This window comes from Siniperca chuatsi, linkage group LG2 (genome assembly GCF_020085105.1).
Source record: "Siniperca chuatsi isolate FFG_IHB_CAS linkage group LG2, ASM2008510v1, whole genome shotgun sequence".
Taxonomy (NCBI): domain Eukaryota; kingdom Metazoa; phylum Chordata; class Actinopteri; order Centrarchiformes; family Sinipercidae; genus Siniperca; species Siniperca chuatsi.
The window spans coordinates 14,084,129-14,110,547 of NC_058043.1; the positions used below are offsets into that span (position 1 = coordinate 14,084,129).

A 26,419-nucleotide genomic window follows, 5' to 3' on the forward strand; every position below is an offset into this window, starting at 1 on the left:
TTGAGAGGAGGGAGGAGAGAGAGGCACCGACCACAGCAGCAGCATGACCAGAAACCTCCACAGCAAACAGACCTGACCACTTTGACACTGCGCTCCTGTGGAAGCCACTAGAGAGACGCCACGGTTTCCAAGGCTGACACGTACAATTTCACAACCGAAGAAGACGATCCAACTTCAAAAAGCAGGGCGCTTCAAAACACTGATCAGGTCAGTCACCTTCCGCTCGGTTCACAGTTTGTGGCGCTGACAGTCTTGTGGCTGCTGGTTGGGTGATAACGCACTGGAAACCACCTTTTAAAAAAGTAATTTAATCCGTCAATACGGACTCTGCTTTTTAAAGAATACAGACTATTATAAAATCTGCCACTGATATGAAATACATCAGCTTGTTTTCTGAAAAAAAAGAACATTATTTGAACTCAAAGTTGTTGAAACAGAAACACTCAAACTGGAAACCTCCTGAATAACCCTTTCGTGCCTACATTTCCTCTTGTTTTAAGTAGCACTGCTAGATGTAATATCTTGTTAAGGTGGACACGTTTTGCAGTGTGACAGGCTACCAGTGGCGTAACGTTACAGATAGGGGTGGGGGGGCGGTCACAGGACTGACAACTGGCTAACAATCAGGTTTTGGTCCATAGTGTGTCTGCCAGCCACAGTGTGTGTGTGAGTTTGACATGCAAACACCAGGCAGAGATTTTAACCATCAAAGTGGTCACAGCTGCTCAGGTGAGTACAAGAGACTGGGTGTGTCTCACTCCCTCTGGGTTTATAATACTGAGCAGTTTTCTTGGGTAACTCCATTAGACAGATCAATTTGTGTGAATAAACAAGACTTTTTATATATTCTATACATTCTTCAATTATGTCTTTATCTTCTGTGTCATGTGAGGAATTCGTAGATGTTGCACAACATTCAGCAGTTCTGTGTTTTTTGAATTGACTGGAAAATCTTGGTTGTGACTCAGCAATAATGTAGACACAAGCTCGGGGGCCAACACTGGTTTCTCTCTGAGGTTTGCTGTGTGGCTCCGTGGTAGCTGTTTTATTATGATATAATAATGGCACTTGGAAAGGAAACGTATCACTTTGTTGTCGAACACTCAGACTGTCACTGCCAACAGTGAGTCTAGTTGTTAACCATATCCATGTCATGTTATATATGCATGAAGTCTTTCCTCATCACTTTATGTCAATAATCTGACACCACAGTGAGCAATCAGGAAAAACTTACAGAGAATTATTATCTATATTTAAAGCAATTTAAGCTATGTTTTGCACTTGATATTCATAGGTCTAATGGGACAGCTCAGACAAGTTTACTCAAACATTTTTTGACACTTCATGCAGTGTGTTTGCCTGTGTTTGGTCCACTATTACTGAAGACCATTGAAAATATTTTGCTTACCTTTTCAGGCAGCCATTAGTTTCCAATAATTTCACTATGCTTTTTAAAACATATCTTGCAGAGATTCTACATTTGCTTGAGATAGGCTAAATATCTTTTTACTATTACTGCTTTTATTTTAGTCAAACTTCATGTTATTGTGGTGATGCAGCTGAAAGTGTAGACGCACTACATTATCACACAATAATTCATCTATATGAAAAGTTCACTGTGATACATTATCTGTTTCAAACTAATTTAAAGTCTCAGCAAGTTTATTTCAATCGTTCATTGACAACACTTAAAACCAATCACTGCATGGATGATAGGAAATCAATCTACAGCAGCTTTGGAAAATAGCTGCCATTTAGCTACATAAAGAAGATGTTGATGATAAATGACCTAAAACATGCCAAACCATCTGTGTGGTCTTTTGAGAGTCATGCTGTTATGTCTCCTAATACTCGGCGATAATAAAGTGAGTGGTAATCAACAGCTCTGTAAAAAACAATAGCAACATATATTTATAAAACAAATTGACAAAAACTCAGATTAACAATAGTCAAGTAGTTGTCTTTTACCAGAAGTAAGATGCTTTCTTACCTTAAAAGCCAAGCAGATTGTTGAAAATAAATGATAGAAAAAGAGAGAAAGTCATAGAGAGCCAATCAACTGTTCACACTTCTTGAAAAGTTGAATACTTTTTTACAGATAATCCCGTAATGATTTAGTAACAGGAACATAACCCATCAAACTGATGCTATAAATTATTAGGAGTTTGTCAGAATGATATCATGGGTTATAAGGTTATTTAAAGTTAAAATGTCGTCACTGATGTAACATGGCTATTTTAAAGTAGCAGAACCTATGATAAATTTGTGGTTGAGAAATAATCTCTGTTTTGGAGAAGTTATAAAAGGTCATTTCTCTGATTAATGATGCTCATCCAGATTAATGTCATAATATTCCTTTCACATTTTAGCATAGTAATTTGCTTAGCTGTCATGTTAAGATGTCATGTTTGGAATTCATGGCATTGGGCATAACTGTTTGGTCTTTACTATGTGTTTGTGTTTCAAGCGTCCATTTTTTTGGCAGCTGTTGGAGTTTTGGGTCTTTTGTGTTAAATCAGTCACAGGAAAACACATATCTTTGGTAAAATCGTCTTGTAATCTCTGCATGAGCTGCTTTAAGTCTGACTGCCTGACTGAGTGTGTTGATACAGCACCAGTCAGTGAATTATTACTTAAGTTACTTAAGTTATATAATTCCAAAAGAGTGTGTGTGTGTGTGTGTGTGTGTGTGTGTGTGTGTGTGTGTGTGTGGATGACTGAGACAGATTTGGACTTTGCTCTGTTGTCATAAATGAAAGGAGTGTCTCAAGATACCACGCTATGTTTATGTTGTCTCTCACACAGCCTGAAAGTGATGTTTAACTCTCTGTGGACGACGTACTTCCACACACAGCTTAGTTTGAGTTGGTGTCAAGACAAAATTCAGGTTTTTAAACACACCAGGATTCGTCTTGGTTTTTGAAAATCTGTGTTAATTTAAAATACCAGAAGCAACAGTTTTCAATCTTCTGAGCAGTTGTTTGCAATGGCTTCAAAAAATTACATATAAAACCTCTGTAAGAGCTAAACATAATCACTGCATGAAAGGAAGGAAGATGTTCAACTGCGCATTTGTATCTGTATAAATATACCGATAAAAATGAGTGACATGCTCTGGCTCAACCCGCAGAAAGTTAACCACTTTTGCCTCTTCACCGCCAACATCCTGGTTTGTTTACTACAATTCAGCTTTTCTTAATGTTATTGTGAACGTTTTGAAAACACCCACTTTTGATTTGATTTTATCAGATGACGCGGAGACCATGTTGACACAGTTTAGCCTTAAGGTAATCAATTAGTTTTTTAAATTAGGTGTAATTTTTAACTTCAAGGCCAATCATTTCACCACTAGTGTCTACTTACAGCAGCATTGGATTTATTTTGATGTCAACAAAATTTGGCACACAAGCAGGTTGTTTGCTGATGGAAAAATTCAGCTCTACTAGTTAATCTTGCCTCCATTGTACCCCGTCAAACCACAATATCCTCTCTTCTTTACTGTGCAATCTTACGAAGTGTCTTCCTGGATGTACTGATTTTATTGTAATTAATTAGGAGCAGGATTTAGATTAGCAGTATCTTTTCAATGTGATTATTTTTTGCAATATTGTAGACTTGGATCTCACATACTACATACATACAGCTAAAAAAGTCTGCAAACGGGAGATGGAGTTGAACAAAGTGATCTAATTCTATCTTAATCTTTTAGCAGTAGTTTTGGACAAACAGTTGTGTATGCTGCATGTGTTTAGAGTTTAGATGTTTTTTTTTCTTTTCAGTTTTCTTTTTATATGTACTGCCAACAGAGTCTACATAACATTTTCCAGAATAAATCAGTAGTAACCGTTTTCGCTCTTAAACTTTCTATTTAATGCAGTCTATGTCTGGATTAGAAAAGAACACTTTAATGCAAGGTGTGGCTCTCGGGTCATGGCCACACGTTAGCAATTAAATTTGAAAACACATCTATTTCTCTAACATTGTCTCCCTTACACACTTATATAAGGGGCATTTTTCCCACCCCAAAAGGGAACTTTCTCAAAATGATGGCGTTTGGGTGCTTTGTAGCAGTAATGTTAAGACGCCAATTTTCAGTTGCTCTCTTTATTAGTAAAGAAGTTACAGCATCAAAAGTAAGATGTTGTTTCTGTTCTGTTGGCCCTTTCTTCAGTGAATAAAACATATGTACATGCTGTTTAGTATCACCCTAACTCATTGCCTCCTCTCACAGGAAAAATTATGTCTGATCATAATCAAAAATAAGTGCTGCAACTAACAATTATTGATACCTCTGTGTGTGCCCTCAGTCTTTCTTTTGCTGTTCCACCTTAATTAATTAATTTTCTGTCAATCAATAACTGACTAAACGTTTCAGCTCAGCTACAGAATGCATTTTAGTTTTATTTTACTCACCAGGTTAACTCTTGTGATCTGGAAACATCAGTAAAAAGAAGCCAGACGATAGGACAGGTTTTTGACAAACTCCCAGTTTAGTTATGGGCATAAACCATTTTCCTGTGCAGTAAGGGATTATTACCATCATCTCCTTTACAACTACTTTTGGTTTTACCCCCATATAAAGTGGTTTAGATCATCTGGCTAAACCTGTGTGATCGTCTGTGTTCTCCTGTCAGACCTTTTTGTAGCAATGTCGCTGTGTTTTCAGATCTTAGCAATTACTTTAGTAAGTACAATTATATCACTACAGAAAGAAATGATGGCCAAACTTACGAAACTTAATCATTTCAGCTACTATTGTGCTTTAGTGTTGCATCCTCCCAAACAAATTTGCAATTATCTGAATTACAGTAAAACAACTGACACAAAGTGAAGCTGGAGCTTTTGAGGCTCCGTGGGGGTCTGAGGCAGTTGCCCAGTTGATAATCCACCCGCACACACACAAACATAAAGACACACGTCAATTCAGAAATATACACACACACTAATAAGAAGAGTTTTCCTTGCCAGTGCACTTTAACATAGATATTATTCAACAGACAGTTGGGATATCTAGCAACCTTTGCCCTAATTTCCCTTTTAGAAAGATGTGGGAGCTAACAGCAGCTCTTCAGGTCAAAACTTCGGTCTCTAGTGGGAACTTAAGACTGACTCAGACTTTATGTGCACAAGGTTCTCTGTGGGTTCACTGGATGTGGCACTGCTTGAGACATCACTAGTTCAGGTCTTGCAAGGGTTGATGTAATCTGCCCCTTCAGTTTATAAGTGGCTAATAATGGTTCAATGCCAAAGGAATTAGAAAATACAACAGGAACAAAGACTGTCAACAGCTTTCCCGTTTCCTGTAAATTTGTGTTTTACCTCGTCTGGTAGTTCCAATGGCATTTATCCTTGTCATTAACTATTCTTTGATGATTTAAAATAAACTGACAGTTCACTAGCGCTGGCCCCATTAGTTACTGTTGCTACACCTGTCAGGCTTTTCTTTCTCAAATGGCACATATGAAGTTTACAATGATAGTGTAGCAGATTTACCTCTCGAAGTTCATATACATTTTTGAAACAGTGGGTCCTTGATTTCAGACAGGTAGACTAAAGCCGGTTTCTCTCTTTCTAGCTGCAGATCATCAATTTTGCCAACGGAATGATAACAGTTCCTGGCAGTTGTAGCTAGCTAATTAAGGTAACGCAGTTCCATGAGTTGGTTGAAAACGCTGTCCCTGGCTGATTTTTTTTTTTTTTTTTTTTGTTTCCAGCTGAGTCATATTAAAGGCTAAAGCTGTATGTCCCAGGCAAAAAGTTAGCATCCTCACCAATTGATGATCCATGTCAGAAAGCATGGAAATACAGAAACATCACTGTTGTTGTATTGCAGTTTAGAGCTAGTTAGTCCTATAAGGTATGATAAGGGAAAATATCCGATCCGACTGTTATTTCGTTCTTACATAACCCTGTATGGCTGCTTAGCTTACATACTCATTTGTGTCTTGGGTATATTTTGGACTTTTAACATTGCAAGAGAAGGCTTTTAGGATGAGGACTAACCAATGTGTTTGTCAAGCGTAAAGGTATCTCAGATAATGAGTTTGGCCACGGTTGCTGGAGTGTAAACTTCCCCAAATTCCAAGAAAGAGCAAGACAGAGCTGCTAACATTACCCTAAATTCTGATATAGTAGCAACCAGGACCAGCTTCTTCACAGTGGGGAAATACTACACTGCAGTGGATATGCTAGTCATGAATGGGGCTTTTTTTAACATAACCCGCAACCCCACCAAATAATGTAAATAGTTAATAATGTGCTAACTCTTGGCCTTGCAATAACACTAGGTTGTTAACGACATGCTAAAGATTGCAGCTTACAGCAAACACAGTTAAATTCCATTCCTTACACTTTTGCTTAAAAAATAGACCACCCTCTAAACTCTTGAAATGCCGAGTATCCCTCTCACTACAGCCCCATGCACACCGGTTCAACATGTGGAGAAAGCCAAAGCTTGACATGCCTGCCGTGCCTAGTTACGGTTGATTGCACAGTAGCGGGGAGTGGTTTACCAATTGCTGAAACAACTCTGACACTTATTTTTTTCAAACCTTGATTGAAGCTTCCTTTTTCACAGACAATTCTAAATCAGTTTCTTTTGCGTACACCTTTCCCGGTACACGTGTTTACAGTACGTTCTATGAATGAGAGTCACGTCATGTGTTGTTTTGTTATTGTCCAGCTAAACAGCAGCTGAAGGCAGCACACTCCCGTCTTTTCCTCTTCACTTCGAGGAACAGGGCATGACCCTTCCAACATTGTACCTCTCCCTCTTCCTACCGTGTTGCCCTCCTCTCACTCCCTGGTTCTGTCAAAACACAAGTTTAGCTATAAATCTTCACCGCTGTGATTTCTCACACAACTCCCACAGCTGAGATCACACTTGCATAAAGCGATCATTAACCTATGAGACGTCATCATAAATGACAGTTGTATAGACTGAATCAGTTGTTTATTTCCATGTCTGTCTTTCCCTAACATCCTCATCCTCTCCTTTCTAACCCTCGTGCCCCGTTTTCATTGCAACACCTCTCAGGCTTAGTGAGTGCGTGTTTGTGTAGGTCAGTGTGTGAGACAAAGATAGATAGATTTTGACTTTGTTGGAAGGAGTGCCCCCAAACTGTGCTTTGTTTATGCTGTGCACACATGTCCTCATATACATGTTTCTTTCAGCGTGACAGCATGGCACATACATGTATTTCTGTGTGTGTGTGTGTGTAAGGCCTTGACAGCATGCACCGCTCCTTCCCATTATCCAGCGAGGAAGCTCTTAAGGCTCAAGAGACTCATCAACCATTAACTCATAACTATTTAAAGAAATTGGGGGAAAGTTCATGTCCTCAGATTATTGTTAAAACTGCAGATTCCCAGAGAGCACCATATGGAGCAGACAGACAGACACACACACACACACACACACACACACACAATTATATACTACAACAGTGGATGCTCTCTCTCTCTCTCTCTCTCTCCTCTGTCTTTCTGTGTGTATGTAAACTGACCTGCTCATGTGTGTCGACCATATCTGAGTTTAAATAGTAAGTCTTTACGTTTCAGTGTGCTTACATGCCCTTGCATGTGCACATATATGCAGCATAACGTGTGTGTTTGTCCTTAAATGTTTGTCTTTGTTTGCCTGAAAAGGGTTCGATATGTTTCTTTACAATTCCCCAGAGTGCTGTTCATTGGAGTTCAGTCACCATGTTGTCCTGTAATACAAAGGCCACCTCACGTCCCACTCACATTATGATTCTGAGAGCAATGTAGAACATATCCTGAACATCAGTGTGTGTGTGTGCGCGCGTGCTTGTGTGTGTAAATCTGGCTAGCCCAGCCTTCCCATCACAATGGATAGGCAAATTAAATTATGTGACAATGATCAAAGGCTGGGTTGACAGATTGGAGAGTTAGATTGGCCCTTTTTGTTTAAAAACCTGTTGCAGTTGTGTGACTGTGTTACAGCGTAAACATTTGGTGTTTTGTTTTTTTTGTTAACTCAGGGCAGGGACACATATTCTGATTGTTGAGCTGATTATAACTATGATTTGGACCTGAATATACCAAGTCCAACCGAGTCTGTTCAAATCTGGGTCAGTTGGTGTTGACAGTAGGGAGATAAAATCATACATTGTGTGGTGTTTAATAATTCTAATCATTTGTCTCCTGATTCAGTCACTGCCAGTCGTTTTCGTTCAGATTATTATTTTATATTAACATGTTTGGGAGCATAACTGCAAAGTAGTGTGATGTGCTGTGAGTTGCTATTATCTTATAATCGTAGAAAAGGTTTCAGTTGTAGTCATCTGGACACTGTTTTCAGAATCAAGACGTTTCGGCTCCCATCCGGAAGTCATTCTCAATAGCGAAAATGGTCTGAGTTCTCAGACCATCAACCAACATCTTGATTCTGAAAACAGTGTCCAGATGACTACGACTGAATCCTTTTCTACGATGGAACACTCCTGGACGAATGAGGGACTACACCGTAGTATCTTATAATCCACTTCATCAGGTTTTAGTACAGAACCACAGCTCAGTTTAAAGGAATAGTTCAACATTTTGGGTAATATGCTTGTTCACTTTCTTGACGAGAGTTAGATGAGAAGAACAATACCACTCTTGCGTCTGTGCACTAACTATTGAGCTGGAGGTTTGTGAAGTTCAGTTTGCACACATCAGTGATGAAGTCTTAATAAAGAGGCATACGTCTGTGTTTACAGCTGAGAGTGCAAATGCTTTTTTGTTCACTTTGACTTCTGAAAACCAGTTCTTGGCACTGAACACTGACACTGGTCACAGGGTGTTGTGTTGGCTATTGGAGTCCAACTCACATTATGGTTAAGTTGATAATGGATTCTCTTTTGTGCGTAATTAAAATCTAGTCTCTTGTTAGCTGGAAAAGCAATTGTATGTTATGATCTGATGAGTCATTTTTCAAACTGATGAGTTTGTTCCCACACCTGAGGTAATCTTTCAAAGAACTGATGATTCTTTTCCTCTCGGAAAACATGCAGTTCAACAGTCTTTCTAATTGGCTCTGCGTTGTTGGAAGGATTGGTTATTGTTATAAGCTACTATCAAGCTAACATGAGACCACTTGATCCTACCTGTCCAACCTTGACCCCTTTTGGGCAAAATAACATAGTTGTGAGTGAATGATTTATGTTAGCAGACAAGCTGAGACTCTATGTCTCTGAATTGTTCAGTCAGTCCGTCTCTTCTGTCTTATTTCCTTGATAATTGTTTCACTTTTTTCAGGATCACTTTTGTTACGTAAGTTTTGCTTTGTAATGTTTTCGTCCATTCCTGTATAGTCACGTAACTTATTTAAGTGGAAATGAAGACAGAAATTTCCCATTGTCGCAGTCAACAAAAATAAACCACTTCTCTCTTGTTTGGCCTGGGAACGTGTGCGAGCATTACTGCGTATTTTATTTAGTAGAATTTGAACACATTTTTAGTAAGAGACAGATCTCTCTACTGGATGCTGTGCTCTCTCTGTGTGTTTATTTATTTATATTTTGAACGGACGATGCACATTGATCAGCATCACTGTAAATGTGTCTTTTTCAACTGTTTTCCCCCAGCCAGATGTTCAGTTAGCCTTTGAAAATAGCAATAAACATACAACATCTAAACTAAAAACAATAGAATAGACAAAACATAAAAGCAGGTACATTTTAGACAATTTCGGTATATTTAAAAAAAAAACTAAGTGAGGTGTAATGGTTTGAAATAACCTGCCCATCATTATTATATAGTGCTGTATGCACAGATTGTACTATACTATACCTGCCATATTTGAATGAACAAAAGATCAACTTGAGGTTTCTGTACCCTCAGATAAAATCAGAACAATAAAGGACACAGTGAGCATCTTGCTGAGATAACAGCTCCCATATTCTGGTTAGAAAGTAACCGTTATGATTTATTTATTTTTTATTAAATCAGAGAACTAGCAGGCTTGTATTTTGTTGTTACTGCATGAGGAGGCAGAAGTCACATCGTTACCGCTGTCACATCGACACTGAGTGACTGAGCAGAGGGAGAGAAGTGCAACCAGAGAGGCATGATGAGGTGGCCTGTCAGAGTGAAGCAACAGGAAATCATCTGCATCTGATGTCTACCACCTTACACACACACACACACACACACACACGCGCACACACACGCACACACACAAATACAAGCAAACACTTTTAAGCATATGAGCACACAAACACAAGTATACACTGTTCGATTACGCAGAGACATGCAGACATAAAAAATGAGGAATTAAAGGCACACACACACACACACGCGCACACACACGCACACACACACACAGACCACATGATAGTTAGCTGTCTGAACTTCTGCTGAGCCTAGACTCTGTCAGAGAGAGAAAATGTGTGTGTGTGTGTGTAGTTCCCTTTCTACCGGTCATCACTTCCTGAGGAAAAGCATGACCATACACACACACACCCACACACACCAGTCTTTTCTCCTGTCACTGCCACTGTCACTTGGTTGTTGCTGGTCAGTGAGCTGACACTGAGAACTCAGAATTGAAACGGGACAAACAGGGTGAGTGGACTGTCCTGTACCTTGTGTGTGTGTGTGTGTCATTCAGTTCATCATATTGCATCAATGCATGAGCTGTGGATCGCTACAAAGAATGCAAAGACCAGTCTACTGCTACATCTGATAAAAGGCTTTAGGCTGTCAGATGGCTGCAATGAATACATGTGCTTTTAAAAATGGTGTGTGGTGAGTCAATTTCCACTTAGCAGTGCTTATCAGTGAGACACTGTGGGTCAACCAGTTTGTTTGATATTCAGTATGCCTTCTCTCAGACAGTTTATCACCTCATAAACTCGCTTGGGTTTGGGGCCAAATGAGCAAAAGATCCTAATCTGTAACTAGGTCATGTGAGGCAGCTCCAAAATTCTCCATATTCTTCAGAATGTCTTCTGTCTTTTACTTTGTGTTATTGTGTGTGTTTTTGTGTAAATACACGAACCAGGTGCTCTTTTGAAATAAAGACACAAGGTTTAAGTCAGAATTAGATGTGAAGTGGTTGTGATATTTTAGGATTAAATAATATCCTCAACTGTATAATAATTCAAACCTGTGTGTGCATGTTTGTTGCATATGAATAGCAGAAAAGCACATTTTTCTTCAAGTTGTGCCCATTTGTAAGAAGTGGTGCCTCCCCCTCAACCTGACCTCAGGTTGACTTGATGTTTCCTACCCTTGGAAGTTGAAACACAAAAATTAGTTGAAAAATCAAATAGAAATCAGAGAGAGGAGGTCTGGGTGCTGTTTTACTCAGAGGCGTGCCAAGCAGAGAGAGATTGTGGTTTCTAACCTCCCACTGTGCTAAGCTTTGAAGTTAAATGAGTAAATTCAGTACCAAACAAGCAAGTAGGTTTTCAGACGTGAGGAGACTCTCGTTTCTATCGAGAAGGCAGTCCAGACCTCTGGCTGACACTTCGTATGCACATGGTTTTCCATTACTCTCCTGTTTGATCATTTAAGTGCAGAAGGGGAGGGCCCTTTCAGATAATTCTGTCCATAGTGGCTTCACACCACCAAAGTAAAAAATAAAGTGCCAATTTCCTTAAGAGTGAGGCAGAATGGCAGCTTTTTTTAGCATCTACGCTACATGCAACTTATTATCCCCTGCTATATCTGATGGTTAACAGTGAGCATCTGCTCAATAACTAAACTGGTAAAATCAGCTACTTACATATAAAGCATAGCATTATCACACCACATGATCTTTCCACTGTATCCTACAGTTTCCTCATGCAGGTCTAGCCAGGCAAAAATCAAGCACCCTTAATCTTTTCAAAGAAATTGTGGGGACTGTGAGGCAGAAGTGCAGGCGGGTATATCTTTGTTTTAGTCACTGACACTGAACCACATGCTGTCTTACATGAAGAGGTCAGGAAGTCACAAAGCTCTGTGTACTAACTCACTCTCTGTCTGTTTGTCACACATACACACATTCATTTACACGGGACAACTGTCACAATATAAATGGCTTACTGTGCAAAAATGCCTTCTTCTAGATGGGAAATACTGTGCAACATGTCATTTTGTTATCAGGATGTTATAAAGGCAACAGCATGAAAACTTGTCAAGTGCTAAATTAATCATATGTACAGCTCTACTAGATGGCACATATTCATATTTACCTGCTTGCAGTTTACTTCACTTAGTTATGATGTATGAAAAATACCATCAAAAATATGTTGTTTTCCTTTGTATATATTGTATCCAAATCTAAGAGTTCTCATGTAGCAACCCAATTAATTTCCAACAAAATACGTTCAAATAGCAGAACAGTGCTTTTGATCGAGTGATTTTTTGCTTTGACAGTAGTGGTGTAGATCTCACCCTCAGAGTGGGTGCATAGTTTTTTGTTTTTTTTTTCAAACAGAGAAGATAAGTGGTAATGCCTCTGAATGCAGCAGTGCAGGTTCTGCCTTTTGTCTGTCACATTACACAGACCAGCTTCTGTGTTGACTTCTCTCCTTTCCTAATCTACTCCTCACTTTGTGCATTTTCTGTGCTTGACTGTTAAATGACTTGCTGTGTAGGAGTGTAGGCGGCTTCTACACCCTCGGAAAAAATGATGATGATACTGAATGTTTTCTGACTGCAGGGCTAATTCATTATGAGCTTTTTGCATTCTTTAGTCTTTTTGTTGAGCTCTATAAGTGTTTTCCTTCTTTGGACTTTTGGTCAGTTCATTCATTAAATTCAATAAAACTCCACATTCAAAGGTACAAAAAGGACTTCACCCACTTTCTGTCCAGTAATCTGATCCCCAGCCTTTGCTTCAGTCTGTTTTGGACCAAATCGTTGCTGCTGTGAAGAAATATGAAAGTTAAAAAACATTTCATTAGTTTTGCAACTTTGTCCCTGATGGAGAGATTTCACATCTCTTTCTTTGACCTCTTGGTTTCACCTATTTTTCCTGAACTGCTGCTTTCAGACTGGGAGAACAACATCATTCCCTCTCTTGAAGTTACCATTACGGTATTATGATTTTGTTTAATGATCCATCTGTTGTGGGTCAGTCTGTAATTTTGTACATTTCACTCCTGTCTCAATTAATGTCGTTGTCCATTGAAAGATCCTTAAACGATTTTACATGGGGTGCCCCAGTAGCTCACCTGGTAGTGCGTGTGCCCCGTATACAAGGCTGAGTCCTTACCACATCGGACTGCAGCCATTTGCTGCATGTCATCCCCCCCTCTCTTTCTCTCTCTCACACACATTTCCTGTCTCTCTTCAGCTGTTCCTATCAAATAAAGGCAAAAAGCCCAGTCTTTTAAAAAAAGAAAAAGAGAGAAAGGTTGACGCTTTTTACTATATGTGTTGGCTCACACACACACGGTATCAGTCTGGCGTGTTGGTACATTAGCTTGCCAGACCTGTTTGCTGTTTTGCCTTTTGCTATTATGTCATGACTGAGGCAATAGCTGATAGAAAGTACTCCTACACTCAGTACTTTTACCTGTAAGACAAGTTCTGACGTGGAAATCTGAGAACTGGCAGGAGACACCAGCATAACTGTCACGCACATGCTCACACACACACACACACACACACACACACACACACACACACACTTTTGCAAACACAATACACACTGCATAAAACTTACTAATCACCTGTCACACTTTATAATGTCTGACAGGGTGTTTGCCCACACAGCACTCACAGATACAAACATGTTGAATTCAGTAGATTTTGTACTATGGTGTTTCCACGAACACTCTCAGGTGAATGAAGTTTATTGTCACATACACAGTCATAAACAGTACAACTTCTAGTGAAAGTTAAGTTACAGTACAAACTTGTTTTCACCTTCAATTACGACATGATTTAAGCACCATGGTTTAACTGCCAGGCTGCAGCTGCCTTCCCTTTTTTATTGTAGTTGTGTTAAAGAGCCTGCTGAGTACAGAGTATGAATTTCCTAAGATAAGGGGTTTTTCTTGCAGCCTCTAGGGTGCAGTTTGATTTCTTGAAGTGGTCTGGGGACTCGCTCTCTGTCATCCCTTTCACTTTATCTCTCTCACTCTTCATCTCCAGAGCTCGCTCTCTCTCCCACGAGATTTCGGTCTCTATATGATAACTTGATGCCAACCAGGACACAAGGCGCTCCAATGCTCCATCTATTTTAGGTTTGGATCGGCTGGCAACCGGCCAACAAATGGAAAAATAACCAGGTTTCTCTGGTTATTAATAGTCAGCATTTTCCCCCGCAGCAGCTTCCAAGACAGTGGAAGCTACAGCCTGCGGACACACACACACACACACACACTCCTCTTTCTCTGTCTTGTTCTGAAACAATGTCACGGTCGATGTGAATTTTAAGTGGATTCCCCCGCTGATTTTCGTTGCCACAGTCCAAACAAGTAAAAAGGAAACAATAAGTAGTTGAGAGAGGAGGATGTTTGCTCCACGGGGATGTTTTGCCAAGCAATTTGGAGCCATTTCAAGCCATTTCTATACCTGGTGCTACTGTGCCATCAGAGTATTGCTATTTTAGTTTTGTCCTGTTGCATAATTCATCGCATTCTTTGTTACATTTTTTTCCAAATCAGGCACTTGAGGTTGATTAGAGGAGGTTTATTTTGAGATTCGGTGTTGGTTACAAAAGGTTGTTTGGCAGGCCAGGTGGTTCAGTGCACAGACCTTTTACTCTATTGATTATTTATAAGCTGTTGCAAGTCTGTCTTTTCCTTTTCTGAGTTTCTTTAGTTTAAATCAAGCAGAATTCAAGCATGGCTTCCTCCTTCTTAAAAAACAGAAAAAAGTGTGGGAAACTACATTGTTTCCAGTATTGACATTTAGAAAGACACATGGATCAGCCTTTTCCATGAATTTATCCCACTAGCAAGAATCGTCTTGAGTATCTAAAGCCTGATGTAGTTTATTCTTGTGCCATAGTCCTCCATTGTTGTCCACAAACTATTAAAAACACATAAATGAACCACACAGTGTTCCTTCATTACAATGAACATGGACAGTTTATTTTAGTTGACATCGTCCTGCTGCAGTAAATAGTTACTAGTGAATCAAATTAATCCACAGCATAAAATAGTCCCCAACAAATACACTTATTACTACTGTTTGAGTAAAGTTTGCTAAACGCTACAGTGGCCAGCTGATCAAAAATGAAACTATGTATGTGTTACCCATTTTTAGGTTTGTACAACCTTGTACTAACCTACCCCTGATTATATAGCCTTGCATGTGGTTTGCTTTTGTGTGGACTGTAGTAACCCCTGGTGACTGGACTTTGATCATCTCGGCTGACTTCTCTCCTCCACTGTCTGATCTTAGTTAAATATTGGAATGACTGAAGAGTCTTCATTCATTTATATCAACAAAGAGCTGAATATCGAGAGGGAGCAGTGTGGTAGAACTCTGTTTCCCAGACTTTCTGAATGTTGATTAAGATCATTTTTCACACATTATTCAGGATTAATTTTCCTCCAAGTAGCAGAGTTTGTTAAAGGATAATACTGGTGATATACAATATTTTTCTTGGTGTCAACTAATCCCATGAAAAGACCAAAACCAACAATGAATTGATCCCACTAACAAGTATTGTCTGTGTAGCCAAAGTCCGATGTAGCGTATTCCTCTGTGCCATAGAGCTCCATTGCTCTATTAAAAACACATCAGTGAGCCACACAACTACTCTGGCTGACACGTTCCTTCATTACAATGTGCATGGGCAATTTGTTTTGAGTCAATCAAATATACATCATACTGCTGCTGTAGATACTTGCTAGTGCTCCAAATGCACAGCTAAAAATAGTCCTCAACAAATGCACTATTTATACTTGTCTGAGTAACATAACCACAGTGCCCAGATTTTTTAGGAAATGATTTGGCCTTCACATTTGTGACCTGTTTGTTTAAAGATTTACATCTTTAATAGGAATAAATGGGCCTAAGTCTGAAAGTATTGGGAGAAGGACAAACACATTGTTAGTATTGTTCTTTCCATAGTATTTGTTGTCATTAAGAAAACACTCGCCGCCAGCCATATTCTTTAATAATGCTGACCAAAACACAGGCTTTCTGGGATGTAAGAATAAACCCCTAGAAGTTGAAAAGGGCTGCAGGTACAGGAATTTTCAATGCCAACACAGTTCTTAATTGACAATCTGTAATACATTTGAACACTCAGAAGCTGCAGTCCATTCCACTCCAAAAGCTAGAATCTTACATCCTTGGCCTCAGACAGACTGAGGCTCAGACAGTCCCTGCTGTCTGTGTGCTTTGGTTGGGCAATCACACAGCGAGCCACCCAAACAGCAGCAGAGGAAGACGGTGTTTTGAGCAGAAGAGACGTTCCTCAGTGCCAGAGTTCGTCATGTACTCCCTGTGACACAATCTGCCTCCCTGTTTACTAGATAACAGACAGACTGCAGGAATGAGCTGGAGGACCAGGGGTACTCCACATGGTGCTGAGTGTATGTGTATGCATTGTTTGTTATGTTTTGAGCTTTTCTGAATGGACGTATTTAATCATAAACACTGTGGGCTTGTCTATGTATATTTTCATCTTTCTTTCTCCCTTCCTCTGTTTCTCTTCTCTTTCTTTATCTCATCCTCCCTTTTTCTCACTGTCTCTCCAACTTTTCCTCTTCCTCCCCTCCTCTCTGCAATTCTTCTAGTGTTGTTTTCTTTTTAACAAGGCCACATACAGTCAACAAAGGATATTGCATCAGCTGTCGCGTCACTGCTTTATCTCTCTTCACAGTAGACATGGTGGACACCCAGCAGCTCCTAGCCTGGCCTGTCGGTTTCAGTCTCAACACCGTGGACCTGTCAGAGCTGGACGACAGCTCCCACTGCCTCGACATGAAGCATTTGTCCACGTTAGACTACGCCTCCATCTCGTCCTCCTCCATCCCATCCTCTCTGTCTCCCCCACTCGTATCCTGCATCTCCTCTGCCAGTGGGGTCTATGACCCCAGTCCACCGCAGAGTGAAGAACACCTAACCAACATGGACTACACAAACATGCACAGCTACAGGACGGAGCCGGACACGCACAGTAAGTCCAGTCTGTGTAATGGGTTAACCAGAGCTAAAACATAGTATCTACTTTCTTTATGCTGATTAAATCCACACAAAGCTTAGCAGCAAAATTCACTTGCAGCAGGTAGAAACTGAATCATAAGTCTTCGCATAAAAACTTGAATGCAAAAAGGCATCAAGCGTTGGTTAAGATATTGATTATAGAATCAGAATTGATTTGTACTTGTGCTTAAGAATGAACAGAATAGTGGTTATAACCAGTTAGAGATTACAGGAAGCACAGGTTTAACTAACAGAGCAGTAAACCTGAAAATGGATTTAAGAAGTAAGAAAGGTTTAGCTTTCTGTCTGTCTGCTTGGTGTCCTACCTGCCTGATGATGTCTCTTCTATCAGACTCGATCAAGTTGGAGCCGGAGTCGCCTCCGCAGTACTCTGACAGTCACGTGTTCTCCAAGCTTCAGGACGAAACGTCAGCAGGAGCACTAAACATCGAGTGTCGCGTGTGTGGAGACAAAGCCTCTGGGTTTCACTATGGCGTCCATGCCTGTGAGGGCTGTAAGGTACGACTGAAAGATATCATAAAGAGTTTAAAAAAAAGTAAAGATGAAAATAAGATGTATAATTTACTGTATGTATCAATTTCCTTTCCCAGAAGACAAAGAAAAGCAGCAAATCCTCACAATTATGAGGCTGAAACTAACTTATGTTTGGCATTTTTGCTTGAAAAACAACTTAAATGATAATGATAATCATTTTCTGTTGATCGTTCATCGTTTCAGCTCTACATTGCACATCACACCAAGCACACTGCCTTCTGCTCTGTGGGGCTTCAGACGTCTCAAACTTGAAAGTGTATTACATTTTAAGTGTACTCATTGTCAGTGTACTCATTCTTTGTTGGAATCAGTGGACACATTACAACCAGCAAAATCTGTTTTTTTCTCTTTTTTTTTTTTTTTTTTTTTAGATGGATGCATATTATGGCTTAAATTTCAATGCACAGCAGTGGAGAATAAATTGATTGCTGCTCTCAAAAAGTAATGCTCAAGATCGTACCACCTTAGAGTCATGTCAGGAAATGGTAATGGGTGTAACCATTCGTACTGCGAATCGTTTTGAAAGGTTTAGTTTCTCTGCCAGTCTTCCTTTTTCTGTCACCGTGTGTCACTCTTCGGTGAAACATGTTGGTGGAATAAATAATTCTATAATGCATGGAGAGAAGTGTGCATTTTTTCATCTTTTTGATGTCTGTCACTCTAACCACAAGCCCCATACATTTTCCACTCTGCAAGGGCTCAACAAAGGCTTTTGCTTCTATAGACATACAGCCAGCCCCTTAAACTCTCTGTCTGTCTGTTTGTCTGTCAGTATATAGTATAAATAACTAATAGAGTGTGGGGGAAGTTTCATACATATTTCCATTTACTTTGAAATATTGAGACATTATAAGAATAGCTACAAATTGTGACATTGTCCTCCAAACGAGGTGGATTTTCAGAAACAGCAGTAGTACTACATGTGCTTTTTTCAGTTGGTTCAGTTTTTTTTAAAGTTTTCACAGGTCTGAATTTATTCCAGACAAATTCCAGACAAAAGACAATGGTATAAAACACTACTATACATGCTGTGTTTCTGTCACCTTCCGCAAGTCTCTACAGTGTAAGAAAAGCTCACTCTAAGCCTAACCCTAAAATGTTTAATAGAACAGATTTAGTTAGACTAGATGACTTTATATTAGAATAAAAAGTAATCTACCATTTTAAAAACACAGATACCTCCACTTACAACATAGACTTATATTGTTAATATAGCATTAATTTATGGACATTATAGATAACTATTAAAATTAGAGATCATCTGTGGTTTTTAGCTATTTACCAATACAAACACCTGTAATTTTGAAACATTTGAATATTAAACCTTTCTCATTGCATTTTGGAATAAAAACCTTCATTTTGGTACCATCACATGCACTGAGTGACCATAAAAATAGAAATACCTGTATGATGTAACCCAATACAATACAACAGGCCTGGTATAAATACTACATCACTTAAAGGATAAGTCTGGTGATATTCTTTATTTTTCTCATTGTCAACAAATTCCATGAGAAGACCAAAACCAGAAATGAATTGATCCTACTAACTTGTATTGTCTGTGTAGCCAAAGCTTGATACAGCTTATTCCTCCATTGTTAAAAACACATCAATGAGCCACACGGTTATATTGGATGAAGTGTTTCCATGAATATGGGCACTGTGGTTTATTTTGATCTTTTCCCACATACACCCACCTGCTGCTGTAAATATGTACAAGCAAACCAAATCCATGGCTAAATATAGTCCCCAACAAATACACTATTTACTCTTGTTTGAGTAACAGTTTCTTAAAACTACAGTGTCCAGCTGTTTTTAGCCTGTTTTCAAAATGAATTAATTAAATTTTAAAAATGAAGTATCAGTCAGAAAGTATTGAGACTAACATATTGTTGGTTGTGGTTTTTCATGGAATTTGTTGACAATAAGTGAAATACAGAACATCAGAAGCCTTATTATTTAAAATGCTCAGCTTTCTGTTAAGATTATTACTCTGTTGTTTGTGTGTTGACTCAATTGTATGGTGTGTTTTGAGGCTTTACATTGTGGTGGTATTATTATGGACTGCATTATATTGAAAGGTGTTTTTAATATTTTGACAACCTCATTTACATATTGGAGCAACAAAAATATTAGAATCGACTTAAGGTCTGTCAGGACTGTTGTGTTGGATATACTACAAGTTACAAGGGTTTCTGTTTTTCTGTCCACTTGGTCTAAGTCATACTGTACCTTCAGAGGCTGAATGAAGGTAAGGTACAGTAGTCATTGTTCTGCTAAAGTCTCAGGGGAGACTCACCAGAAGAGGGGGTCAGCCAAGCATGCAAACACTTAATTGTTTCAAAACAGAAAACATTCTTTATTGAGGTGGAGTTTTGACCCCCTTTAACTTCCTCCCTCTTTAAATAACCTACGATTAAAAGAGAAACATCTGTGGATCACAGGAATGCAGATGCCAAACACACCAGCCTTCACGTAGAGTCCAGATGTGGATTTGTATGCTTACAAAAAAAAACTCAAATACAATTCTCCTCGTGAAGCTTACATCCCTCAGGTTTTTCATTTTGGGCCTATTCTACTCTATTTAATTTATCTTTACATTAGCTATCTCAGTCAGCATAGACAAACACCACAGCCATTAACAAACTCTTGAGTGTGCGTTGGGAGTTTGACCATGGCTGCATAGTTAATAGCTGAGATAAGCATAAGTCTTATGGTCTCCGTGGTCCTAAGGTTGAAAACATCAAAGCACAAATCCACCCTTAAACACAATCTGCTTTTAAACACACTCGTGGGCAGTATGATTGACTTCCTCACAGATTAGAAAGAACCATCTAATCAGTCAGTAGATGCTGTATGGAACAAGTTGAAAATGTAAAAACTCAAATTATTACTTCTCCTGTCTTGTCTCAACTATAATACAGATAAAGATGTTTTCTGTATTTGTAAGGCACATACAGTACTAAGAAAAGCATTTCCCACTAAAATCTTTTCTTCCCTTTTCTTTATGTCTTATCATATTTGTATTGTATTATTTGCCAACACAAATAGTCTCTCAGTAAATGCATATTTCCTGCACTAGTGCGGCACAAATCTCTTACCCATTCTTAGAAAAGGAGCAGAATTAGCAGTGTAAAGCAAATGAAAAAAAGTGCGATATCTTTAGTGACAATATAAGTAATTGTCTCTCTCTTTCTTTCTCACAGGGTTTCTTCAGACGCACAATCAGGTTAAAGTTGGTGTACGATCACTGTGATCTTCACTGTCGCATTCATAAGAAATCCCGCAACAAATGCCAATACTGTCGCTTCCAGAAGTGCCTCAATGTCGGCATGTCACACAACGGTAAGGTGGTGATATTGTTGTACACAATGTATGTATGATGTGCTTGATTCATTTTTATTAAAGATAAATTTACGTATGAAATGAAATAATTTACGTTAGGCCATGAGAAACAAGAGTCAAAGATTCTGTACATTCAGGTGTTTTTGTTTTCATGCCTTTTCTTCAGATAGGAATGAACCCCCCATTTACGCTCACTATAAATAAGCAGATGTAGGTTATAAGACTAGTTCTTTGAAATCGTGGTCCAGGAAACGCTTCTTTGCAGACCACCTCTTCTGCCTCTGATTCCCTCTGAGAACAGCAGATACATCTTCACCACACAGCTGCCAATTTGGTCTTTGAGGTGTGTTGGTTATATATGCAGAAATGTACACCACTGCCATATATGTTGCCAGTAGCTTCCTCTGTGGTCTTCAGGCTGTATCGCAACCCTCGGGTCATGCTTCAGTTCCCATCACTTGTACAATGTACCTGGCACCCCAACATAATGATTCAAAGTTTAAATTGTGGTTGAAAGCTAACTTAACCCCCCTTCCAAGGGCACATACTGACAGAATCGAAACAGCAATAAGCGAAAACTGTGCTTTTGTGTTCGATAAAAATACTTGTGCTACTATCAAGCTGAAAAAGTTAGCCCCTGAAATCAGTTTTAATGAATATATCTGTATCTGGAGTGTGGTGACAACTATGGTTGGAGATATTCACCATACTTTTCACTGCGTACCAACACAAATGTGGTTGAACAACCTCATGAATGCAGCACTAGACGCTCAGCTTTGCTGCCATTTGAATGTGTGGAAAGTTATGGATTGCAGTGTTAATTGCACAAGACATATGCTTATTGTCTACAGTATGTTTGTACATCAGTGATGTAAGTTGACCGCTTTTGTGTTGTATATTTGTGAACAATTGACATCACAAATGGTCATTGTGCTGCGGTCATGGGCTTGTCAAAAATGTCAGAATTACAAGCTGAGTGTGCCTGAACAATATAAAAAGGGGTGCATATGACAGAAATGGTCCCAAAGTTGCTGATGTTTATGATCAGACAATACTGAAACTTTGTCTACAGTTTATTTTCTTACACAACACCCATTGTGCACACTTCTATTTTAAAACACTCAATCAAAAATCTAATGAAATTAGCAAATCCACAAGTACAAGCCTTGCTACACCCACACAGGTGTTTTTCACCTATGCATGCCAGGTCAGGGTAGAAATAAACCGCATACTGCAAGGCCACATGGAACTGCAGACACCTCCCACACTCTGCCGCCTGTGGGACGATCAACTGTGCTGCCAATCCAAATGCAGTTTACTGCTGCTTCTGCAGATTCACAAGCTGTGTCCGATGAGGTTTTTCTCTGCTCTAAAAAATAGGCTGCAATTTACATTTATTGACAACAAATATACAACTGATTTCAAGTATGATTGTTACTGCACTACGTAGGGGCAACAGTTCATTTATTTTAACTTTGCCCTCCGCACTGCCTGCCACCTGCAACACATTCTGTTTTTCTCCCTCTGGTCTGAAGTAAGTGGAGTTAGCCACTAAAATACAAGATAAAAGCGATCAGATGACAGCACCTCACAAGCTCCACAACAGAAGTACAATATCTAGAGAAATCATACTTAATACAATTATTTCTCCAATGACACATCTTTGCCCTCCCCTGTGACTGTTCAGCTGTTGAATGGTTTTGATTTGTTAGCCTTTGTTGGTCACTGGAGCACACCATTTTTATCAACAGGCAGACAGGTGAGTTTCAGCGTGAACCTCATGACTGTGTAGGTGTACACTGGTTGTGCTTGATTGACACCTCCCTGACTCTCCTGTTAGTTTTGTTGCTCCTGTTAGGATGGGACAACCGACAGCTTTCACTCTTTTGAAATTAAAATTCTCAGAATAGCTTCGCACAGCTTCAGTGGACTTCAGCCAAGTCCGGTGACATTTGACTTTTGTCCAACAAAAGTGGATGAAACCACTCCGCACTGAAAAAGGATGTGATGGATTTGTCAGCTGTACATACTTCAAGTGAAGTCAGTGAGAGATGCATTTGCATCTAAAAGCTACAAACCACACATTTGAAGACAGCGAGGTGAAGATTCTAAGTAGAGAGAAGAGTTGGTTTAAACGGGGTGTCAAGGAAGCCATTTTGTGAAAAAAGAAAACCCCTCTTTGAACAGAAATGGTGGTCTGAGATTCATTCTGCCCAAAGTCTATCACAGTGTATTATCACCTTGGTCACACCAATCATATGCTAATCAGGTACTTAACAGTGATGAGGGAGATGCAGCCAGAAAACAATAGGCCTGATTACTGATTACTGGGCCATCATGGAAACAATTAGGTCAGTTTCAGGTGAAACTAGCTAATCAACAGATACTCAGGTAGACTCCTTCCTGAGGGCAGGGCTTATGTAACACAGAGTAGCTTAAATTTCTGAGTTCCCGTGCCATTTTTTCACAATTGAGAGTGACTTCCGGATGGGAGCCGAAACGTCTTGATTCTGAAAACAGTGTCCAGATGACTACGACTGAAACCTTTTCTACGATAGAACACTCCTGGATGAATGAGGGACTACACCATCTTATTTTATCAGTGATTGACATCTCAGAGTACATAGACCTCAACTGATTCCTCCAGCCTGCCGTGTCACTGCTATTGGCTCATTACCAGTAGGGCCACTTCATTCATTTGCTTAAGGTGTGCATTCATCACACAGTCAGCATTACACAATCACGTACACACAGCAGTAAATGCAGAGCACAGGTTTGAATAGAGGGATAATTAATGACTTCCACTAACAGACAAAAGAGGGTTTAACCATTTCGCAACTTAGCATCAAATTTCAGTTAAATACAAAGAACATTTTCACTGCATTCACCATAAAATCTAGATTACAATACATCTGTCAAGCGTAATGCAACTTTAATAAATTATTCATAACTTGAGTAATGGAAAATCAATTAGAGAAATAGTATAATATGTATTGTCTTTCATGAAAAGAAATAAAACCACTTTTGAAAATGTTTTTAAAGTTGTGTACATATTTTTATGGTCAATATCGAAGCTAAAAAGAAAAAGTAAAATGCGCATTCAGTAAAAAGTGACATTAATACAATGTAAAGTTAATGTAATATTACCTGCAGCGACAGGTGGAAGAGGGAGGAGAAAAGAGACTTAGTTTTAACATGTATGAGATACATGTATGAGCTCATTGCCAATAAAAATATATACACATTATTAAAGGAAACAACATTTTGTAATTGCTTCATGAGACACAACTCATAAAACCACAGGAGGAACATTTGTTATGTGTTGTTGCCAGTGGATTTTCCCTTTCACTGAATGATGGTTAGAGCTGTATGATTCATCGTTCATTTGTAGAAGATGTAGAATAGTCCAAAATCCAAAGTTATTATATACTCTGTATATATTGAGTACACTATTACCTACGACTAAGAAAAGCAGCAAACTGTCACATTTGAGAAGCTGGCGATCAGAATAGTGCCGATTAAATTTCTGTCGATCAACTAATCGCTTAATCAACTAATTGTTGTCGTGGGACTTAGCTTTGGTGACTAAATCTCGATGCTCTCTTTAAATCAAATATATCAAATTTGCAGTTGTGTTCAGAAATGAAAATGATTTGAACTGTAGCTCACTATGAACAACCATAACCCTTATTCTAGCTTACAGTGTGTTTTCTGTGTGTGCTCTTATATACTGTATCTGCCTGCCTGCCAGCCTTGTGTGTGTCTATTTGTGCGCTAATGTGTGTTTCTGTCTGTCTGTTTCCTTTCCCAGCCATTCGCTTTGGCCGGATGCCCCAGGCGGAGAAGGAGAAACTGCTGGCTGAGTTCTCGTCTGACATGGAGCACATACACCCGGAGGCAGCAGATCTAAGGGCTCTGTCCCGGCATCTGTATGAGGCTTATCTAAAATACTTCCCCCTCACTAAGGCCAAGGCCAGGGCCATCCTTTCTGGGAAGACCGGAGATAACGCGGTAAGCCAAACTGCCTTAATTCTACTTTACTTTTATTTATTTGTGTGTGTGTGTATATATATATATATATATATATATATATATGTGTGGGGAGTACTGCATAAGGCCAAAATCTATTATTGAATTATATTGATATCACAGTATGCTATATTGTGTTTTCACTGAGACTTTTTACAGGTATATCCACTGCATGAGCAGGTTAATTTTGTGGTGAAGGCCAAGGAAACATTGTCCATACATACAAAACGTATCTGTTATAGAATATATTTACAGGATACTGCATGTATGTATGTGCAACGCATTTTAGACTGATCTGAGCTGCTGGACCAGTCTGTTGGCTTTTTTGAGATGTACAGTTCAAATTTTACCTATATTTTATTTATACATTTTTTTATGAATCCTGAGAAATATCACAAGCAACCCAACCACCAAACAGCACATAATTTACATTTATATTTAAACATAACCATCATGATCATGATAGTTCAAACAGACAGGCAGAGCAGAAATCAGCATAATCTCATATTCTACTACAACTCTGATATAGGAAATAAAAAAGCCTTCTTGACTATGAAGAATCTCTGTATCTTCACTTACACATGCATTATATCACAGACTTTCTCTCATGTGCAGCCTTGAGTTTTAAATGAAACAAGCAGTTGCTCAGGGAAAAACGATGGTCAACAATACAAGTTTGAACTGAAGGAGTTTAGAAGCTTTAAACTTAAAGTAGTTCAAACTCTTCCATTCACTGCACGTGTCAACATTTTTTGTCAGCTTTGTCTTCATGTTACCACGCTCAGTTTAGTTCAGATGATGTCTTTTCTGGCTTGTGTCGCTCCTCTAACAGGAAAAGTGGATTGACTGGTTTCTACATGTCTTGGCTGTTAGAAAACATCTCAGATTACAGTGGTCAAGCTGTGCAACAGGATAACAGGGCTTCTCAGCAGTCTGATATACAGTAATGGCTTCAACATTCCTACTCAAAATGTCAAACTAATTTATTAAGACATTTGGTAATTTATACAAGTGGGCTGAAGAAAAATGTGTTGGCCCAAACAATGAAAATGTGAGATATCATCTATTTCTGTGTTTTTGTACTTAAGATTTTGAGATATTGAATCTCAGTATTCAAAAGAGACTTAATCAGGAAATCCACATCAACTGAATTACAAGTGGCAGACAAAAGAAAACTGTGGTGAATATTTTATAATGATCCACAGTGCATTTGTGGTGATAACTTCAGTCTTGTGGCTCATCTCAAAAACGACTGATATGGTTATGAAAGGTTAATGGTTGAAATGAGGTAAACAAAAAAATAAAAGAACATGTCAGCACATAAACTTTCAGTATAGTTTTGATCTATTCATTTGCAAATATTTTGAATATGTTTTGATAACTT

At 39.0% G+C, this 26,419-nt stretch overlaps 1 protein-coding gene across 7 annotated transcripts in view; it reads left to right on the forward strand.

Annotated features, from left to right (window-relative positions):
* The first annotated feature begins 4 nt into the window (after positions 1-4).
* The window catches only part of pparg (peroxisome proliferator-activated receptor gamma), a 31,811-nt gene continuing 5,396 nt past the window's right edge, over positions 5-26,419 (forward strand). Inside the window, exons 1-5 of one of the 7 annotated variants that reach the window (XM_044221024.1) lie at positions 5-207; positions 16,787-17,080; positions 17,459-17,625; positions 20,868-21,006; positions 24,818-25,017. In XM_044221024.1, the coding sequence (XP_044076959.1) occupies positions 16,789-17,080; positions 17,459-17,625; positions 20,868-21,006; positions 24,818-25,017 (798 nt within the window). In that variant the 5' untranslated portion in view covers positions 5-207; positions 16,787-16,788. Of the gene's footprint in view, positions 208-624; positions 730-10,474; positions 10,570-16,451; positions 16,494-16,783; positions 17,081-17,458; positions 17,626-20,867; positions 21,007-24,817; positions 25,018-26,419 lie in introns of those variants that run through there. The other 6 variants (XM_044221014.1, XM_044220995.1, XM_044221005.1 and 3 more) reach the window with 6 other exon arrangements.